Source organism: Martes martes (genome assembly GCF_963455335.1).
Source record: "Martes martes genome assembly, chromosome: 14".
In the NCBI taxonomy this organism is placed as follows: Eukaryota; Metazoa; Chordata; class Mammalia; order Carnivora; family Mustelidae; genus Martes; species Martes martes.
The window spans coordinates 9,622,118-9,645,479 of record NC_137902.1 but is presented as its reverse complement, the minus strand read 5'-3'; the positions used below and the strand labels follow the sequence as shown (position 1 = coordinate 9,645,479).

Below are 23,362 nucleotides of genomic sequence, written 5' to 3'. Positions count from 1 at the left end.
CTATTTCAAATCAGACTAGCCTTTTTTTTTTTTTTTTTTTTTTAAATCTACTACTTTCTCCTGTTTGTGGTCCTTACTCTGTCTGTCCCAATGCCACGGACATGGTCAGCTGACACTAGGGATATGCCATCTCAATACTTCTTCTATGTCAGACACTGCCTGGGCATTGCCTCTCATGCCCCGGGCCTCATCTCTGACTCATGCCATGACTAACGCGCACAGTTCTGTGAAGGGGAGGTGGACGAGGTCTGTCTTGCTTCCCGCCTTTCCGATGTAGCAGCCTGATCTCCACTCGGACATGTGCAAATGTACAGCGCAGAGACGTTAACACCCAGTGAGACCATCATCAGCCAGGGGACCGAGAAAGCCAGGGGACACATACGTCTTCCTGCGGTCCTTCAGGCAGCCAATTCTGAGACATCCCTCATCGTTTCTCAAGGGGCTCAGTGCAGTCATGTAAGTGCCCGTCCGCACCATGCGCACCCACCATTCTGTTATCTCTCCCTCTTCCCTTCACTGGTTCACTGTCTCTGGTCCCCACTCCTGCTCCTGGGAAAGCAAGCCCATGTTTCAGGAACTGCTTCTGGAGGGAAAGCAGGCTAAATAACTCTTCAGCATCACAAATTTTACTCTTGTTTTCTTATTTTGATAGGGGTTGGTAGAATAGGTAGCTTTACTTCTTTCCCGATTGTCAACATGTACTTCCTATTTTCAGACAAATTTCATTTTATTATCATTGAACACTCCACAGAAGCACGAACAAGTTAAGTCTTCCATAAATGATGTCCATTTCAAATGAATGGCAGCTAGGAAAATACATTTCTTACAAGAACAGGAATTCGACCCCAGTTTCCATGTTTATATTAAAAACATTTTGCTAGCATCACATAAAAGAACACTTATAAAATAAACAGACCTTCTCATACCTTCATTTTATAGCTTGCTTATTTTTCTGCTGAGAGACTGAATATTAACAGACACAAAAGAGAATCCAAACAGTTCAAAAATACCTTTCAGACAAAGGCAGAGACTTCATTCTTATATTGAAGCTGGGTGTGAATGATATAAGAAACTCTGGATTGTTATGTTTGTCTTTGGATCAGTTCCTCTAACAGCTAGTAGACACTGTATTACGACTAGCAAATGATGCAGGCTCTGAAACATATCACCAAAATATAGCACCGAGTATCCTTCAAGAATTTTTTTCAATTAAGCTAATGATTCATGCTCTGTTACTAGAGAGGCACAAGTTAAACCAAGAATACTTACTGATAATTTGCAAGGTTGAAAAATGTTCAGTTAATTGCACATTACTTGAGGCTGATGATAAGCTTGACTGACATCCTGGGATATGATATTTTGCCCTTTCTTTACTTATTTAATCTTTAATCACTCCATCATTTGTCAGAGATAATTTATTGGCTAAGCAAAGTTTATGAATTCTCTTTTAGCAAAGTTTTAAAATTTTTAAAATTTGTTTGAAACCAGAATGCACAGAAATCATCAATGCTTATTAAGGAATTTCAGTGCTTTGGGGGTAGTAATAAATTTTTACTTTCATTACAATAAAGTATCCTTGTGAAGGGGTTATGTGTCGTCTCAAAATTTTCTAAGATACCTGGGTCAGAGTATTAAAAGAATTCTACTATTCTCATACATCAGTGACAGTAATTTTATTTTTATAAAAAAAATGTGAAATCCATGCCTCCCAGCTCTGATACATTAAGTATATACTCCATTTATAATATATGTAATGCCTAGAACGAAGATGTCACAAAGCTCCCTAACAAATAACAAGTGTCTCTCTCTCTCTCTCTCTCTCTTTTAATAAGATTTTATTTATTTATTTGAGAGAGAGAGCAAGTAAGAGAGAGCATGAGAGGGGAGAAGGTCGGGGGAGAAGCAGACTCCCCGCAGAGCTGGGAGCCTGATGTAGGATTCGATCCCGGGACTCTGGGATCATGACCTGAGCCAAAGGCAGTTGCTTAACCAACTGAGCCACCCAGGCGCCCCTCTCTCTCTTTTTTTTAAAATAGATTTTATTTATGTATGATGGGGAGAGATAACGAGAGAGGGAACACAAGCATAGGGTCTCTCTCTCTCTCTCTTTTTCTTTTATAGATTTTATTTATGTATGATGGAGAGAGATAGCAAGAGGGGAAACACAAGCACGGGGGAGCTGGAGAGGGAGAAGCAGCTTCCTGCTGAGCAGGGAGCCCGACGGAGGGCTCGATCCCAGGATGCTGGGATCATGACCTGAGTTGAAGGCAGACACTTAAAGACTGAACCAGTCACCCAGGTGTCCCTAAAAACAAGTCTCTTAAAGTCTCTTAAATAGTCTATAGCTTTGCCAGGTGACCCACACCTCCTCTATGTTAAGATTCACATTTTTACACATTCTGATATTTCTGAAACCCAGATGCATCTTACAACTGATGGAGTCATCGTCTAATTGGCAACATTTCTCCTCTCTTAGTAGTACATCAAATAAAGGACTGAAATTGATGACAGCTCACGTTGTTCAACAGGACACCATCGTTCATCCAGCACTTAGACAACAGTACGGGCTTTATTTTTATTCTTTAACTGACACTTTGGACAGCCTCTTCATTATATAAAAAATGTCAAAAAAAAAAAAAAGTCAGTTTTTTACCCAAACAAACAAACAAACAGAGCAGCACTGGAAGACGCCACACAGTAGAGCGAGGCTGAATGAGCATTTTATAGACATGCTCTCAAGCATCATGATCATGTCCAGCTTGCTGGATGGAATGATTTCAAAATGATTATTATTTATCATAGAACTAATTAAATTAAAAACTGGGTGACTACAAAAGGGAATTATTTACTTAAAAAGTTTATCTATTCCATCAGAAAAGAGAAAGGGATCAGAGAAATATTTCTTGAACAACTAAATGGAAACCTCAAGTCTACTTCAAACTTCTTCAGAACTACTTCAGTCTGCCTCCGGGCAGGACTCTGGCAACTTTCAGTCATTGGCTCACTGTTCATGCATGCCTTTTCAAGCAAAGACTGGCTGGTAAGAATTTGTAAAGCAGTGTTTTTAAAATTTCTCTCATGCAAGACTGGCTTTAAGACACTCAAAAAAAAATGGGAGCAGTGGTTTCAACTGTTGAATTTACTTTAGTAATAAATCTGTTGCACATTTTTCAGCAGAAAATGCAAATACTAAAATGTTATAATACTTTAGTGATATGCACAAATATCATAGGAAAGCCTTGTTTTCTTGCTCCTTACCGGCCTCATTAAAAAACCATGTCAACTAGGGATACCTAGTTTCTAAAAACAGGAGTCTTATTAGTGTTACACTAACATCAGGATAAGAAAGAATATCTTTGAAAAACAGGTTAAGTGGGAAAAGACAGAAATAACATAATGACGTAATATTTTCACATGGATAGAGTGCATTTTGAGCTAATTTTTTTGAAAGATATAAGGTCTGTGTCTAGATTTAGATATTTCTGAATTTGGTTGTCAGTTGTTACAGCAACATTTGTTGTAAAGACTGTCCTGGGTGGCTTAGTCCATTAAGTGTCTGCCTTCTGCTCAGGTCATGATCCCAGGGTCCTGGGATCAAGTCCCACATCAGGCTCCTTGCTCAGCCAGGGAGCCTGTTTCTCCCTCTGCCTGTGCTTCCCCTGCTTGTGCTCTCTTTCTCTCTCTGACAAATCAATAAATAAAATCTTAAAAAACAAAACAAAACAAAAGACTGTAACTTTTTATACTTTCCATATCAAAACACATTCTCCAGATTCACCAAATATAAAAGCCAAATTTCCAAAGACATTGGTTCTCTCTCCACCTGGCTACACACCCCAGGACCATCTTTACTGGCAACAAAGAATATATGTTTACTAAGTATCCAACAATCAGTATCAAAGTATGTAGCTCGACCCCAAAGTCAGCTTAATTCTATACCAATAATAATTAAGAAAGTCACTGTCCATTTAGTTGTAAGTTAGCGCTGCAGCACACTTTCAGGGCCCCTCGGGAGTTCTGGTGATTCTGCTCTCTCATTATGTAGTATTTCCCAGTGATCAGGGGGACACGGCGGCCAAGGCAGGCCCTTTCGAGGGACCACGACCACAGTGTTCAGGAAGTGATACCAGGCTCAGAGAAACCAGGCAAGCAAAAACAGGTCAGAGCTCTTTCTCAACCTGATTATTTCACACACGGTCAGAGTGGGACTTGCTTTCTCCATGAGCATATGTGACAGAGACTCCAAAGGACAGAAAAAGTGCCAGGGAACCATGTCAGCAAGAAAGAAGAATGGAGTTAAGAGACCAATGAAACGACATAAAATAACAGGCTGGAGCCCTGGAACTTCAGGGATCAAACCAGAAGAAAGCTCCTTACGCCCGGATTTTCACTAACTGCCTGGGAAGTGGTCAGGTGTCCTAGAAATTCTCTAACCTGGGGAAACACATAAAGCACTAAGACAAAATTAGGTGCCATTATTCTTACAGCAAATTTAAATTCAATATCCTTACTAATATTATGACTTAGACAAATTAAGAAATTTCTAAACAAACATTTCACATTATGTGTAGAAAGGAGGGAGCGAAATCTAGACTAATCTGTGGTAAAATGATTCTATCACTGCAATTATCAGTAGAGACAGAAATAAAGACCATTCTAATTAGCTCCTTTAAAATCAATACCAAAGGGGCGCCTGGGTGGCTCAGTAGGTTAAAGCCTCTGCCTTCGGCTCAGGTCATGATCCCAGGGTCCTGGGATCGAGCCCACATAGGGCTCTCTGCTCAGCCCGGAGCCTGCTTCCTCCTCTCTCTCTGCCTGCCTCTCTGCCTACTTGTGATCTCTGTCTGCCAAATAAATAAATAAAATCTTAAAAAAAAAACAATACTAAAAATCAGTACTTATAAAAATGAGAGAGCAATATTTGAGCTAAGATTATTTTAAATCTCTGATTATAAACAAGTATCCGCTGGTATTTTTCCCAATAAATGATATCTGAGGGGGTCAGTGACAAAATATTCCCTCGTGTCCTGAGGATCAACTGAGGTCACCCAGGAGGAGCCACGGGATGGCACTTGGGAAGTAACATATGCTCGGTGACGTCGTCCCTGGTTACAAATTTCGAAGCAAAAGGATTTTACTACCAACAATAAATAATACAACACCTGTACAACATTAAGAGTCAAATCAAATCATAATTTATCATGGCTCTAAAACCAACTCCAAAACATCTGGTTTACTCTGTCAACGACGCTTATAAATATCCTTGTTGGACACAGCCTACCACCCGACTCCTGGCATTTGTCTGCTGAACCCCAAACCAGTGGTCAGGGAGTTTTCTGCCTTCCTAAAAGGAGGAAGCAACACAGAGCATTCAGTAAAAACAAGAAAAGTGTGAAGGAGGATTCCTGCTGTTTTTTAAAAAAATGTACACAGATGTAGAGAGAGAAAAAAAGATCAGATGGAAAGCATAAAAACACTGACGTGATCACTGCCGTATAGAGAGATGATAAGGTCATTTCAATTTCTTCTTACCAGTGGTTTATGCACTTGGATAAATCTACTACTGCTGTTCGCAGTAAACATGTTTAAAAGATAATTTAAAACAAGAAAAGCAGAATCTAACTGTGATGAAGAATTTTTAAAATTCTATACATATCCAACTATCAATTTAATAAGCAATCAACAGATTTTTACTCAAAAATCAGGTGAGAAACTTCTAAAATCCTTTCTTTAGAGCCAGCAGAGGTCCTGAATTCAAAAACAAAAGACCAAGATTCATGAACAAAGGACTTTCTTTAGAGTTTTTCAAGTCGCTTGTTTGTCAGCACCGCCCCCCCCATACATTAAAGCAGTAAATACAACAGGTTTTTACCATTCTGCAGACTTCCTAGTTAAGCAAATAACCATATAACCCAAACCTCCAAAATGTGGTGGGTGGGGGAGGGGGAGGTTGAGGGCAGGGAGGAATGGCATTTCCAGAGGCTAACAATTCGGGATAGAGGGAAATGTAATTTTTCTTACAAGTGGCCCCAATGTACCTTGTAGCCAAGCTTTGTTTTACAGGGACCCTCCGTGATCGGCTGTGCTTTCTGCAGAGCAATTTAACTACTGAACAGCTGGGAGAAGAAACAAGATTTAGGGGGCCGGACGGTGGTGGGGGGGAGCACCGTACCGACTCGCAATGGTGTCCACATTAAGCTCTGTATTTCGTCTGAGTCAGAGTTTGGGTCACCTAAGAGTAAAACTGGCCCGAGTGAAGAGAACAGTTTCTCACAGACTGGCGTTTAAATCTCAAATGACCATGTTTCACAGCATGCCCAATACACTCCTGCGTGTAACTGCATTTTAATTTCCTAAAACCACAGGATAGAAGTCTGATTTCAAGTAGTGTCTGGACTGTGACATTCAATACTGACAGAACTGTATGGTGTTCTCTGGAAAGTTGCAAAGATTCAGCATATGGAAAAGGATCTTCCCTTTGTTTGAAGCACTATTCTTGGGGAAATTTCCTCCTCTGACTTTTGTAAATGAATTCTAAACAATGAACATTAAGAGCTAAAGCTTGTGCCTTAAGAAAGGTAATTTAACAGACTACAGGAGGAGGGCATCCTACATACTCTTCACTCCCCACGGGCTCACACCATCGAAACGGGACTTCAAATTTTGCCGTGAAATGCTCATTTGTGCTTACTTTGGAAAATGAACTTAGAACCTATTAACACGAATGAATCTTTACTTGAATGTCCATTCAGTGTGTGAAAAGTATTCAGTTACCGTTTCAACTTTACAGGGCAGGGAGAGCCTGTGATGGGCTTAATTTCCAGGCACTATATAAAAGAAGGAACCTTTAAAACGGATGAAAAAGGAAAGAAAAGGGGAAAGGTGAAACTGTGTCTTAAGTTTGGAAGTCGGAAACCAGTTCATGATCATATTACTTAGTTGGAAGGAACTTACACATTTTTGTATGTGAACGTGAAATAATGCAATGAAGATGGTTAGCAGTTTTCACCATAAAGGAATGGCTCTGAGCCCCCCTTGAGAAAATTTGTTAAAAAGGATAAAAAACTTTTTTGAAGGGACAGTGGATTAAGTATACGCTTTCCTCTAAACTACTTATTATTACTGCTTTTCCCTTTGAGCTTGACTCAAATACTAATTGACAAATGCAACAGGTCTGTTTTTAAGCAACACATCTGTTTGATGAGTCTGGTGTAATTTTACTTAGAAAGAAAGAATAAAATTCTGATTAACAACTGAAGGTACAAGAACTGTAAAGCCATGGTTGTTCTATGATCCTAAATACCTAGGAGACCTGGGGGTGACCCTAGGGGCCTGGCCGACGAGTCAGACATCTTCGTCAGATTCTAAGCTATCATCATGGGTAAGAAGTGCCCCCTCTTGATTTTGTAACAGCTTTTCAAGGAGAGACCAAAATACAATGGGACATGAACCAATTTTTTTTTAATAAGAAAAAACCTGATTTGTCAGCGGGAAACGCACACCCTAGAACAGAAGAAATTACTGAATTTCTTTTCTTTCCCTTTTGTCTTCCTATTTGATTTTCCCATTCATTCCCTTCCCCTCCTCTGGCTTTTTCACTTCTCTTTTCTGATTTTTTTCCCCCAAGTTTAGACCATAAATGACAAGATAAAAAATATTTTATTCTTAATTGTGCATCAGGCAATCTCCTCTGGTGGGCTGGGAGGAGTTAGAACCCAGGAAGCACACAGGGGAGCACCCAGGCACTTCAGTCTGAGGAAGAACACGCATGGGGACTTGATGCAACCCACAACGAGAGCATCGCAGCTCTCCGGTGTGGAACAAAGTTGCAGTGGAACGCAGGGAGGGTGAGGAGGGCCGTGTAGGGGGGACTGCTGTCAACTGAGGGGGGTCTAGACAAAAGGGAGGTGAGCAGAACTGCACATTTTCTTGGAGACAGGAAATGGACTAAATAAAGGCAGATGCAGACGAAAGTCTATGGTACAGTGTAGGGGACACAGCATGCTAATTTGCCCAGCAACCACCAACTCAGCAATAATGCGGGGCTATTCTCAGCATGTCTGTCTTCCTTTAATCCTCATTACAGCTCAGTAAGGTAGGTTCTATTATTATCTTAATATTGAAGGTGATGAAATTGCCTAAGGGCACACAATTTACAGGCTGCTGATGAACCAGGAAGCAAATGCAGGCAGTCTGACTCCAGGGCTATACTTCCAGTGTCTGTGTCTACTACCAGTGCACAGAGCGTCCAAATGCGGAATACCGAGGAGATTAAACATGGCTAGGGCTCTACCGCGCTGGAGGTGGGAGAAGGGACAGGAAAGGAGAAGCACCAGAGATCTATGAAGAAAGTCAACAAAGTATTACACACACACACACACACACACACACACACACACACACACGAAGAATAAGAAAGCATTTTCACAAAACCCATCCCAGCCTGTTGGCCCTCAGGAAACCCTTCCACAACTTTATGCAATCCAACTGGTCAGTATTTCTACGTTCTTTGCCCTAGCTAAATAATCTAGGGACTAATTTCTATGCACTGTGATAGCTGTAAAGAGAAATAAATGATAAGTGGGGTCAGCCCTCAAAGCGTATAACAACTAGTAACAGAAGAAGACAGGTTAGTGAGCAGCAGACGCACAGGTTTCCGCATTTATCTCCGAAAGTGAGAGTGCTGTATGTGTGCACATGTGTTATCTCCCCATCATATGCATACACACACAACACACACATGCATGCACATGTACATAGTCATGCACATTCTACAATAGATAAAAAGCTACCCGGACCCTATGAAGAGCCAAAGCCATACACACGGAACCTAAAAACATTGCCAACAATTTCCAGCGAGCTCTGCTCTGAACGTACCTGCTTCTGGGTCCTGGTTGAAACGGCAGTACTTGGAATTCTCAAGCAACGACAGGCACTGCTCAATGGGCACCCAAACGTACGTCTCAGGACATAACAAATCAGAAGGTCTATACTGACCCTAAAGGAAAGTGAAGGAGAAAAAAAACCCACAGGCATTACAAACACAGTAACTTCCTGGTTACATGGCTCCACAGTTCCAGGAAAGGTTTTAATCACCAGTTTAAACAAAGTCAACCAGAAACAGCTTTCTTGTAAATACTAAGTGACTCTCCGAACTGCTTTCCCATCTCAAGAATGCACACTGGATTCAAAAGCTCTCCAAAAGTAATGCATCGCTATTTGTGACGCCCGTATTGATCTGGAAGATTCGAGTTTCTACTTTCCTTTTCAAGAAATATTTAATACGTGATTCTTGCTTAGCTGATTGCAGAGAATACCCAGTTTTGAAATCAAAGTGAAATGTCTTTTCACATACGACAGCATTACAATTTACATCTGGAGCAAACTCTTTTCTGAAATGGAATTTCAGGATGTTTTCATTTGTAGACTCAGTTGATAATACTCATTCCATGTTAATGTATTTAAAAGTACTGTTTTGTCAAGAAACTTACATGAACAATCTAAACAAAGAGAAGTTTAAAAAACATTACAGAAATTTTAGGGAAACTTCTATCATAATAATCCTCTCAAGTTTCTTCCAAAACACCATTTTAGCAGAAATGACTTATACATTTATAACCCAATTATATACCCCAAATCTAAAACAAAGACTATACACTAGATGCTGAAGAAAAAAAGTCATTTGCCTATAGGTAATGTAGTAATCAACAGAGGATGGTACAAATTATGTGAAATCACTCAGTGAAAATTTTCAGAAGTATCAAAGTTAATTAAAATTCCAAATATCTCTTCTCTAAAATTCTGAAATACAAAATTCATTACGGAGGTTAAAATCCAGTAGTGTTTTCCAACTGTTTCATATAACCTGCAGTAAGAAATACACTTACATGACAACCTAGCAAACACATATGCAAATACAGAACTAGAAACAAACCTTTTACTATAAAATGTTTACCCATCTTATGTAATCTTTTATTTCCCATCCTACTCTATCTCCTTTTTTAATGGCGCTCTTGAACCATAAATACTGCTTTTACAAACAGCTAGTGGGTCACAACCTCAGAGTTTGAAAAACATGATGCGGCACAAAGCCCTTTACAAAGAATACAGCTGTTACAGACCCACCACTGTTACAGACCTTTTTATCAGACATGTACTCTGTCACCTGCCTGCTATGTGCAGGTCACTATAGGAAGCCTCACTCAGATACACAAGGAACACCACACCCTCCCAGCTCTCGAAGCATCCAGAAGTTCACAAGCGAAGGGGGGAGAGCATACACGAAAAAGTATATGCGAATCAGCTCCCGCTGGAGAGGCTGGGAGAGAGGTCAAGGGGGATGCGGAGTTTTACTGGGGATTTAACAGATGACTGGAGTTAAGTCTAGGGCAGGATGAAAAGGAATGAGAACAATCTAAATGAAGGGAACAGAATAAAGGAGGACGCACAGTGGGGCCTGGTATGAGATCACCCCGAGGAACAGGAAAGAGCAGGGCGCTGGAGAAATGGAAAAGTGGGCTGGGACAGATTCTGTGAGGCCACAACATTCATGTTTCGGTCTATATTCTAGATGAAATGGGAATATTTGCTGGCTAAGAGAGAAAGCGTGACAAGAGAGAGGAGACTAGAACTCAGGTGCCTGACCCTGACCTTCCCAGACTGTTCACGGCATTGCTGATGCCTCGAGGCCCCAAGCAGGATAGGCCATCTGTAAGGGGAAGCTCCAGGTGGTCCACATACTCATCTAACGTGAAAAATACTAACAGGATTCTTGGGACGCCTGGGTGGCTCAGTTGGTTAAGCGGCTGCCTTCGGCTCGGGTCATGATCCCAGGGTCCTGGGATCGAGTCCCACATCGGGCTCCTTGCTCAGCAGGGAACCTGCTTCTCCCTCTGCCTCTGCCTGCCTCTCTGTCTGCCTGTGCTCACTCTCTCTGACAAATAAATAAATAAAATCTTTAAAAAAATATATTAACAGGATTCTTTAGAGATGAACTAATAATTAAGTAGGTGCAATAAAGCCTGATAGTGAATGGTATCTATCTTACCAAAAGCAATGCCATTCTCTCCATTAATTCAGAAATTGTTTTATTGATGGAAAGCAGCAGCATGATGTGATGCTGACCTTGTTAACAAAGTTGAAAAACTAGCAGTCTCAAACAATGGGTCTGAATCTTCTTTATTTTCATTTTGGGTCAGAGACCATTTTGAAATCTGCTGAGGGAAAAAGGCTGAACATAAAAGCTAAAGATATAAAACTTCTACGAGAAAAGAAAGAGTAAATTTTCTTCACCTTGGAGTACACAAAGATTTCTCAGTGAACAAAAACACATTAACCATAACAACAACAACAACAACAAAAACCAATAAAAACAACTGATGAGCTGATTTCATGAAAATTATATACTGTATTCAAAAAATTATTAAGAGAATAAATAGGCAGGTGCCTGGGTGGCTCAGTTGGTTAAGCGACTGACTCCCTTTGGCTCAGGTCATGATCCTGGAGTCCTGGGATCAAGTCCCACATTAGGCTCTCTGCTCAGCAGGAAGTCTGCTTCTCCCTCTGGCCCTCCCCTTCTCAGGATCTCTCTCTCTCTCCCTCTCTCTCTCATTTTCTCTCAAATAAATAAAAAGTGTCAAAAAAAAATAGGCAAGCCAAAGACTGAGAGAAAATATTAACAAAACATATATTGGAAAACAGATGTGTATCCAGAACACATTAAAAAAACTTAACAACTCAAGAATAAAAAAATCCGTTTCTTAAAAAAAAGGCACCAAATACAGATGAATGCCTAATAAGCATCTGAAAATAAATTCAACATCAGTTATCAGAAATGCCAATTAAAACCATAACACATCACTGCACACCCACCAGAATGGCTAACATTAAAAAGACTGAATAACAAGTTCTGGCAAGGAATTGGACTATGTACAACACGGATACAGCGGGTTTACAATGGTATAACCACTTGGGAAAATATATTCTTGGACATTTATCATTTGTGAATATGTTTAGGATAAATTCCTTGAATTGGAATTGATGCGTGTAAGGGTTTTTATGTTTTACAGCACAAAACTATTTTCCATAGAAGTTGTGCCATTTTACATTCCCATTAGCAACATATGGACACAAGTGTTCATTACCCCACATACTTAGTTAGCAACAGAGCGTACAATTGAAACTTTCAATCTCTGCCAATCCGAGAAATGGCAATTCACTGTGGTTTTAATTTGCATTGCAAAGCTTTCCATACGTTTAAAGCAATTTGTATTTCCTTTCCCATAATGTTGGCCCACTGTTGTTAGATTTCTGGTCTTATTATTTGAAAAACTCTTTATATATTAAGGAAATTCATCCTTAGTTTGCAAAATATGTTTTACTTCCCTAGTTTATAGGTCTTTTGACTATGCCATTTTCTTTCACCAGGTGGAAATCTGGTAAGTGGTCAAATTCATCATCTTTAAAAATGGTGTCTGAGTTTTCCAATATAATTTTAAAAAGTCACTATCACTCAAATATTATAAAAACATTCACTTTTTTCCTAGTACTTTTATGGTTTCATAATTTTACATTTACATTTATGCTCCATATGGAATTTATTTTGGAATAAGGTATAAGAAAAGGATCTAACCTAATTTCTTTCAGATGTTTACCAAGTGGCTTCAATATCATTTTAGGACTGTGGTTTCCCCCACTGATTTAAATGTCTTTCTGATAACTTACTAAATTTCCATATACATTTAGATGTCTTTCAGCACCTCCCATTTATTTTGATATACTCACCTGTCTACTCATGTGCCAGTGCCACACAGTTTTAACTGCTGAAGCTTGACATTATATTTTAACATCTGGCAGATCTAAACACCCCCCCCCCCATCATTGCTCTTCATTTACAGTATTTTCTGGCTCTTCCTGCTTAATTTTTCTAAAATGGCTGGCTGGCTCAGTCAGTGTGCAACTCTTGATCAGAGGGTTCTGAGTTTGAGTCCCACGATGGGTATAGACATAACTTACATAAAATTTAAAAAATAAATAAATAAATAAATAAATAAAATCCAGTACTTAATACAAAAATGTTACCATTATGAACAATGAAACTGTAATAAAAATGTTATGGTGTGTTTTGTCTACTGTGATGGCAAGACATAAAAGCAGAGAATCCCAAGAATGTTAGTAAAAAGAAAATATATGTATCATCTTAAGTTAAAAAAAAAACCAACCCAAAACATACAAATGACACCATTTTCTAATTTAAGGTAGAACTGAATGATGACTGGCTAAGATGCTCAGATCAATTACTGGGGGGCAGGGTAGGGCGAGGCGGTCAGGCATCACCTTAGACATCTTTAAAGATTAAAACAGACAAATTCCCTGCAGCTATGCAAATTCATCCACAGACACCTGAACCCAGTGCCTGGATTTAACAATGACGTTGACATTAAAAAATATTCAGTCACTGAACAGGAAAAGAATCCTCACTATGTGACAGACACCAGATGCCTGGAATAAAACAAGGCAAATGAATGCATGCCTCCAGATAATTCACCATCTACCGGCAGTGACAGACCCGGACAAAGATGAAATGAACGTAAGAACATAGCAAGGGGACGCCTGGATGGCTCAGTCAGTTAAGCGTCCGACTCCTTACTTCAGCTCAGGTCAGGATCTCAGGGTCATGACATCAAGCCCCACACTGGGCTCATGCACTAGGCCTGGAGCCTGCTTGAAATTCTCTCTCCCTCCAACCCACCCCTTCCCTCCCTTACCCTCAATACCTCTCTTGGAAAAAAAAAGAAAAAAAAAAGAATAAAGAATACAGCAAGTGTAATTGTGTACAGTGGTTCAAAGTTCCTAAATTTTCACAACATTCTTTTTAGGTCATACTTGTTCATAGTGGGCCAGAGATTTTTTTTTTCTTTTTTTTTCCCCCAAAGATTTTATTTATTTATTTGACAGACAGAGACCACAAGTAGGCAGAGAGGCAGGCAGAGAGAGAGGGGGAGGCAGGCTCCCTGCTGAGCAGAGAGCCCGAAGCAGGGCTCGATCCCAGGACCCTGAGATCATGACCCGAGCCGAAGGCAGAGGCTTAACCCACTGAGCCACCCAGGCGCCCCCAGAGATTTTCTTTATAACTCCTTAAGTACACTTCATTTATTTCACTGAAAAGTCACAAATGGGGGCGCCTGGGTGGCTCAGTGGGTTGAGCCGCTGCCTTCGGCTCGGGTCATGATCTCAGGGTCCTGGGATCAAGTCCCGCATCGGACTCTCTGCTCAGCAGGGAGCCTGCTCCCCTCTCCCTCTCTCTGCCTACCTCTCTGCCTACTTGTGATCTCTCTCTGTCAAATAAATAAATAAAATCTTAAAAAAAAAAAGGTCACAAATGTATACACTTTAACTTCTGCTCATCATCTGAAATCAAGTTCTAAAGACTAGCTTAAAATGTTATTTTTCTCTTGGGACGCCTGGGTGGCTCAGATGGTTAAGCCTTCTGCTCAGGTCATGATCTCAGGGTCCTGGGATCCGGTCCCACATTGGGCTCCCAGGTCAGTAAGGCGTCTCCCTCACCTCTCCCCCTGCTAGTGCTCTGTCTCTCTCTCTCTCTCTCAAATGAATAAATAAAACAGAACCAAAAAAACATTACTTTTCTCCAAACTACAGGCTTATCTTAGTGCTTCATACCAAATATTCCCTCATGCCACCAAAGAATACAAAGGGTTTTATGTAATAAATCACTCTGAAATGTTATGTTTTCTAACATTCTAACGTTAACGTTAGCTGGTTGAGTGTTAAGAGACCAAAGTGCTTACAGCTCAATCTAAAGTTGCCACCACACAAATGAAAAACGCAGGGGCTTGAAATCTGCCCTGCCTTTGCAGCCAATGTAAGAAAATGAGAAATGTCTGTGTTAAGAATGTAATTACTTAAGGATTTGGACATACTTTCCCATAGCCAGAAGAAAAAAATATTTAATCAACTTCTAAGTACATTCATTCATACTGGAACAATGAGGTAAAAGCAGATCATTTCTTTCCTAGGGTGCTGACTCTTTGTAAATAAGAAAATCAGAGTTACCACAGATTTCTCAAGTACTCAAAATTCTGAAAATGTAATTGGTCTGACAGGGCTTATCTCACAATTTTTTTGAGCCTTCTTGCAACTGGATGTAGAGTTTTAGAAGATGAGCTCCAGACTCTCCACACACCATCTCAAAACCACCACCCAGCAAGGACAGCACCTCAGGAAATGTTACAAAGCAAAGGAACCAGTTTCAAGAGGGGGGTTCCAGCAGAGGATGACCCCGTTCAAGATTAAGAAGGCTGGGAAAGGTAAAAGCGATCTTGTAAAAAGCCTAAAATTAGAAGAGGGAATAACTATTCCTCATTACTAATTACATGTTTCTGGGGAGGGATAACCATTCCATTCAAAGTCATGAAACGGAGAGAAGTTCAGCCACCTCTGTGGTAGGTTCTGTAGCTGTTTACAAACTGTTTTGGACTGGAAAACAAGAGCAAAAACAAAAACAAAGTGCCTCTATGTTTTCAGTCGTCAAGGAAGAGGGAGGTTCTGCTCAGAGTGCTCAGCAGTATCCAGTTCAATGATTTTATTCCTTGATTTCATTTTGTTTGAGGAAAACCACTTAGACTACTTGTAAAACCCTAGTTATACTTACACCCCCCACATAAAAAGGAGAAGAAATTAAAATATAGTCATATTTCTGTCAACTTTACTAGGTTGTCATAGGTTGAAATTCAGGGAAATTCCGAAGTTAAATCTAAAACAGGAAGGGAAAAAAACTAGCTAAATACATTTCCTGCTCTATTTCTATTAAAAATAACTGCTTCTTCTAGAAGAGGAGATCATACAATTTTGGCTTTTGGTCAATGGAATGAAGAGGAATTCCTTTCACTTGCATGCTTTAGACCATAATCTGAAGAACATTATCATACTGATCTACTTTTCTACCCTATAAAAGAATCACAAAATAAACTAGATGGAGATTAGCTTAGTTTAGTAAAATATATTAATCAAACTTCAACCTAAAAATTACATTCCTCTTGATAACCAGAGGTTAAAAATACGGTGCTTTCCTTTCTTACCAAATAAAAGTGACACAGGTATATAAAGTGCATATAAACAGGGGTAAGCATCTGGAAATCCTTGATTTCACAATCTTTAACAATTTCAGAAAAGATACTTTGAAATAGATCAACATTCTTTACTTCCAATGAAAACACAGCCAACAATACTAAAAGTCTTTCCCTTAAGGTATAACTAGTTAGAAATCTGGATCTTTGAAGGCAAAAGCAACATTAAGTAGATGGAGGAAGGGCAAAAAATGGTTCTAGCAAGGCCCCCCAAATCTATCTTTTCTTGTAATTTTTTTTTTTTGCTACACAAATGATGTACCATAAAATTCACCTTTTTAAAGTGTACATTTCCATTGTGTTTAGTATATTTTGCAAGGTTACCCAATCAACACGACTACCTAAGTCCATAACATTTTTCTCACTCTTTAAAAAAAAAAAAAAAAGCCCTGTGCCCATTAGCAGTCACTTCCCATGCCCGCTCCCCGCAAGCCCCTGGCAACCATTACATCTCCTGGCAATCCACTTTAAAATGGAGTATTTGTTTACATTGCCACACTTCCTATTAGAGGAGGAGTAAAACCCAAAGCCACAACACAGCCTACAAGGCCCTAGTGATGTGGCCCATGTTACTTTTCTGGCTTGTCCTCCAGGACTTTTTTCCTCCTCCCTCCATTCACCCTGGACACGCTTCTGCCACCTCCCTGTCTAGACACAGCGGAAGTCACTTTCATACACTCATCCTGCATGTTAACATGGCACACAGGGAGCGACAAGTGTTTGCTGAACTCGTACTTATGATGCAGCCCCACCACATTTTCTCTGCAGAGAGACAGTGCCCAACCTTCAAGAACGCTGGGAATTATCACTGAGGACTCACAGTACATGATTGTGACAGGATCCAAGAGTTACTGCAATTTAAAAAGAGGCTCTCATACTCAAGGTTAGAAACTACTAGTTCATGTCAATACAGTTTTTTTTTCCCCTCAAAGCTGAAAATTTTTCTTTCCTTATTTCACTGGCGTATACTTTCTTTTAAAGAAATGCATAGTTCTTCATATTAAGTTTCATTTTAGGAAAGGAGAGGGAAACATGACTTGAGAAAAGGCAGTGTCACTCTGGTGAGGCTAAGAACAAGGACAACGAGCTCCCCCGGCATTTAAGAACAGTCTTCATGGGGTGCTTGGGCGGCTCAGTCGGTTAAGCATCTCACTGTGGCTCAGGTCGTGATCCTGAGCTCCTTGGGATAGAGTCCTACCTCGGGCTCCCTACTCTGCAGGGAGCTGCTTGTCCCTATGCCTCTCCGCCCTCCCCCTGCTGTGCTCTCTCTCTCAAGTAAATAAATAAATCTTAAAAAAACAAAAAACAAAAAACATAATCTTCATAGTCTTCATGATGATTCACTACCTCATAGGAGCTCAGTCTCAGAATAAACGACAAAAGTAATGAAAACGGTCACTCTTTCTACTGTGCAGCTGGAAGAGTAAGATCATGTAATGGTAGTGATCTAATGTAATGTTTCTGGAAATGAATTCAACGTAGACACCGGATTCCCATTCTCTTCCTATACCTAAGTTTTAAAATACTCGCAATTTTTAAAAGGATTTTCAAAATAAGTTCCAAAAACCTTAAAAATCACAACTCAGTTCAACATGCACGGACTCTGCTCATCATCAAGGATGAAAGGATGGGAAGAGGCTCGTGGTGCCTTCGCGATATGTTGGGGAAAGGGAGGCCGTGTGCGCCAGTAACTTTCGTAGCCACGGTCAATGCAGGGGCACAGGCACAAGGTCCTGTGGAAGCACAAAAGGGCTCTAACATGGCTGTGATATCCGGAGGAACAAGCTGCTGGTCAAACACAAGGAAGAGACAACCAGCTCAGAAGAGGTCCCTTCCACGGCGCATCCAAGTCTGAGGAGCACGTTTCCATGTTTGGAGAAAAAGTTAGGCAGTTACCAAAAGCACAAACAGATCCAAGACCTACATTGCCGACTCCCTCCTGAGCTCCCGAATACATGTCCATCATCATTTTACCAAATAGGAAATGAAATGGAAAACGACTGTTTCAGCTCCACGGATTAGCATGTGGTCCTACGTCTGTGGTTTGTGACGCTTCAAAAATAAATGTCTCTTCAGCTTTATATTCAAAAGGTTAGGTTAAAGACTAACTCTGTCTTTTCTCTGAACAAATGCCAATTTCCATAAATTCAAATTTATAACCAGCATTTATCTTTCTTCTTAATTTAGAATGACATATTCAAAGTAACTTTCAAGTTCATAAATGGACCCTACTGTAACTTGGTATTATCTGGAGAAATATTATGAAATTGACAATTTCAAAATTACATTCTGGGTTTCTTTCATGTTATTACATCTTCTTAGATTCCTACAGAAGCATTTCTTACAACTGAATATACAACTGATCAAAAATAAAAGCTTATTACTAGCCACCCCTTTCTAAATAAATGCACAGTAATAAAAGGTCTATTCTTTGACACAGCAAATCCAGGAGTATGTGATTTTACTAAAGGACTCCAACATCATTTAAAAGCCTTTTTTTTTTTTTTGGCCTTCATAAGACGATATATATGAACTCATATGCATTCAGGACTACAAATGTTTACAAATCTGACATATAAGAATTCTCTTTGAGTACTGCATTTGTCTTTGTATGAGTTTAAACAACATGCAAGTAAGAAGTTATTTCTTTAATTAACGTTAAAGGATTTGAGACTTACTTTTCTCAGAAAAAAAAAATCAGAGAAAAGTAAAGAAATGCTTTCATATGATATTCACCCAAGTTAGCATTCTTGGCTTTTAATTGGAAACATCTGGGGATGGGCTTGGCAGATTGCAATAAAATTGAAGTTACCAATTCACACCCTGCCATTTTGAGGGTATTTTGTTTTTACAGTTTTCAAATTAAAACCAAACGGACTTTCCTTTGAACTCTGGTCCTGAAGCAAAGATCTCTGTGAGATTTCACTCTCAAGAATACTTTATAAATATTTTGAAAAATATGACGGATTTCGCGCGTATTTGAGGAGAGGATAAACCAGCAGAGTTTATTTTTAAAGTTCAAGTTAAATTAAAATGTAAGAACACTAAAAAGGCAATATTATTTAAATACACACATGCAAACACACAGACTAAGCCCCAGCAGCACTGAACCAAGATTCACCAGACACTTAAATCTTTTTATCAGGCAAAGTTGATTATCAGTATCCTACTTTTCTATAAATCTACTGATTTTCTAAAACCAATTGCTTAAAGAGAAGTTCTAATACTACATAAACAAAAATAGTTCGAAATAATTCATTAGAGTGGGCTGTACCTCCAGAGAAAGCAAGAAAGAACAAGGGCTTATTAAATCCAGTCTTTTCCCTGAAAGACAACACCAATGCAATCCTGTCCACAAAGTACTACAGCAGACCCCTTGCTCCCTGATTTCATTACATAAACAGAGATTGACTTTATCAGTTCCCAAGAGAGTGCTTGAGAGGTAACTCTAGCTGCTCTGTTTTCAGAAACTGTGTTTGGATTGTGCCACACTCAGTTGGCGAGGTGAGCAGAGACCAGGGAAGACAAAGGGCCTAAACATCTGAATCCATTTGTGTTCCCCAAATTCTGAAAGCCAACAGATGTACTCCATGTGCTGCTAGGCTAAGCTTTGAAAATTTAAAAATACATATTTTTTCCACTGACAAACAGAAAGTGATGGTATTCTGTGTTTCTTTAATTAAAATCCAAGGGTTCCAAGGGTTTGCAAAGGCTCTGGGACTTACTTTAAAGCTTCCTTAAGTCTGGGCTATTTATTTTACTATTAGCAAATAATAGAGAATAAAGATTCTAATTCAGTTTTAATCACAATCTTTGCTTTTATTTTGGAAACCCTGGGTTAATCTTTTTTCTTCTAGAAAATACAAAGAAAGCTTGTGAAGAAAAGATTCAGGGAGTCAACTTACAGCCCAAATTTAATTTCAAACTGAAGGGTCATAAGTTGAAAAGGATGAAGGAAAAAAGAGAATGAAAGACGAAGACAAAGAAAATAAGACAAAAATGAAAAAGTAAAACCCAAAGCTGCTTTAATTTCTGTTAAAGATTAGACATTCATATCAATATTTGTGTGTGTGTGTATATTAAATCTGGCCTTCCCCGTACTAGGAAGAAGTATCAGGTTAGGTGTTTGCTTTGTCAGGCTTAAGGCTCTTGTGGGAGAAGCAGCAGGGACCGTCACTGGCTCTGCTCCTGCCCAAGATGGAGCCATCCTCACTTGGGGGCAATGGGGGCTCCAACTTCTGCACTGACTCCATCCATCCTCCCACTGCCGACAGAGTGAGAACCGACTGTGTCAATGCTCCACTTAAAACCCCTTACTGGCTCTCCAATATCTATAGCAAAGCAGGATAATCCCTTCTTAAAGTAAAACAAAACAAAACAAAATAGACCTTTATAAGATACTCCTGTGAGTTTAGTTAGAGCTGATGAGAAATTACGTAAGATCAAAAGCAGTACAAATTCATAAATGCTTTTAAGTGAGTTTGGATTTTACTAAAGACAACAGAAGGTATGTGTTCGCACACTCATCATACTGTACTCACGTGTTTATTAGTCTGCGTGCACTATGTGTATAGACTCAGTCTGCTTGTTCCCTGGTGTGGACAGATCACGCACCCTAAGTGCAGGGCCCAAGTCCTGCTATCAGCCTCCTCTCTCCCCCAGGCACACTCACGCCAGGGCACTCACATCTAGGCACCAGGCTGAGGAGTCCCTTGGTCTAAATGCCTCCTGTGGCCCTAAATGCTGCCTCTTTGTCTCCCGAGGTCTCCTCAGACTGCTTCCCTCATCACCAGCTGCTCTCATCCTCGGGCAGAATCATCCCCCGCACTTTCTTTCCCGCAAGTCAGTGGGTAATTACTAAATGCCTCCTGTCTGCAAGGCTCTATGCTAAGGTCCTGGGAACACCACGGTGACAATAACTTGTCAGTTTCAGTTCTCAGGGACCTTCCAGTCTAGAAAGAGAGGTGGCTTTAAGAAAATAATCATACAGAATTCATATATCATTACAAAATGTGTCAAATACTATGAAGAAAAAAACATCAGACAGTACAAAGGGAGGCCTAATTTAGATTGTGAGATTCAGGGTTGGTATCTTTAGTGGATATCTGGGTTTCTACAGAAGTCTTTTCTAGAAGTTAATACAATCTATTAGAGTTGTCTGTTGACATGCTGTTTCTCTCTTACTACTGCAATCCCCCATACCTCCTTCCCCAATCTCAACTTGGGAATTTCCACACAGCTGGGAGTACAACATTTCTTTGCATTCCTTGTGCCTAAGCAGAATTCCTAATATGAACTGAGTTTTCAATAAATACTTATTGAATATTTATCCAATTAAACTGAATGTGTCAAACTGTATTTCTTAAAAATAGATAATTTTATTATTTTTTAAAGATTTTATTTATTTGAGAGAGAGAGAGAAGGAGAACATAAGCAGGGGGAGGGGCAGAGGGAGAAGGAAAGGGAAAGCAGACTCCCTGCTTAGCAGTCCGGACTCCGGACTCCATCCCAGGACCCAGCGATCACGACCTGAGCTGAAGTCAGACTGAGCCACTCAGGCGCCCCAGTCAGATAATTTTAAAACTAGAAGGGCTGCAGACCTCCCTAGTTAGTATCTAGATTCATCTTAATATTTAAAAAGGGAAGGGGGACAGAAAAGCTAAATGACTTAAGGCCAATTACTGGTAAAGCCAAGATCAGAAGCTCAATCTCAGTATTTTCTGTTAAAATTCCCATGCTAAAACCAGACCTAAGCATGAACACCTAAAATGTGTCAGCAACATCCTATGTTACCATTTATGAAAATGTGCCTAATCAGAATTATTTAGGATCTGGACCCATTAGAAATATGTAACTGGCTTTACTTTTCAACATTAAGTTGATATGCCGAGTCAAACAGATGCTAAAAGCAGTTCATGACAAATACACAGCTTTAATAAAGTCAGTAAACTGTATCTGATTGATCATGTCTCTGACTGAAGCTATTATTTTTTTCCAGTAAACATTTTTCAATGCCTGAAAACCTTAATCGTAAAAGTCTGTTTAATTACACCCCTGAGGGAAATAAGAAGTTAGCTATAACCTCATATTTATCCCAAGGGTGTGATCTTTGGTAATCATTCCTTTTTTTCTGCCTGATGGAAAATACATCACAAATGACTTAAATGCTCCTAGTTTAAGGATAACCTTTCCCCTCTCAACTGTAGCAGTAGGAGTCCTGGTAGAATTTACATCCTGTCCCCTTGGAAGTCATCAGTATTCTGCGGCTCTCCAAGGCAGGACTTGGTGGAAGGTTCACATCCCAGCTATGTGAAGCGCCCGCCCTTCAGCAAGCTCAGAACATATCTGGTCGGTATGTCTTCCTTTTCTAAATGGTTGGCTCTGTAATTATGATGAACATAGCCACTTTTAACTTAACCAGTTTTCCACAGGGTGAGCAAATAAAGTCCAGTCACAGAACTGTAGATAAATGACTGTGAATAATTTCTTCTGTTGCAAACAGCAGATAATCTCTGGCCACGATCTGAGAACCCTAAGTTCTTCATTTCTTCTAAGACATTCAGCCTAAAATATCATTTTGGTCCGAACTGACCATATCGTTAGAATAAAATTTAGAGTGATAGAGCTCTCCGGGAGCATAGTAATCATTGATGTTCCTGTGAACATTATAATTTTATCCATTTTTTAGCCCATTACAAAACCATATATGCACCAAACACAAAAAATCTTGATGATGTGATAAGAATTTTTCATATTTTTATGCATCTTCTGAAAGTGTTATTTAGAACTCAATTTTAAAATATATGCATATAAAGTGAAAAGTGTTCAATAGTTAAACCATTAAAATTCTTCTTTAATGACATCTCTCACTTTATACAAAAAATATATTATCTTAAAATTTTAAGGAGCTAATCATCACCTTTCTATCAATAACAGTTTGGTGAAATCAAAACAGCATAATTATCTTGTCAGTTTACCATGTCAGAACTCTCTGGAAATAGTATAAATAAAATTAAACCTGAAATCTACAACTTCCAGATGTGGGAAAGTATAGTTTTGACAAGTTACTATTAGCAGAGCCTGAAATTATGCTATCTGTATGGTTTTGAGCCTAGAAGTGTGGAGCACTGAGGACGTCTGGACGCTATGAATCTACAGACGGGCTGTCAGCTTCTGGTGATGCGGTATCTGGGTAATACAACGTGGGACACAGCACA

General features: G+C 39.6%; 1 protein-coding gene across 7 annotated transcripts in view; it reads right to left on the bottom strand.

The window, feature by feature from the left end:
• ATE1 (arginyltransferase 1) overlaps positions 1-23,362 on the bottom strand; it is a 161,631-nt gene that overhangs the window by 33,331 nt on the left and 104,938 nt on the right. For all 7 annotated transcript variants that reach the window (XM_080822854.1, XM_080822851.1, XM_080822850.1 and 4 more), the window contains one exon: positions 8,878-8,998. In XM_080822854.1, the coding sequence (XP_080678980.1) occupies positions 8,878-8,998 (121 nt within the window). The remainder of the gene's footprint in view (positions 1-8,877; positions 8,999-23,362) is intronic.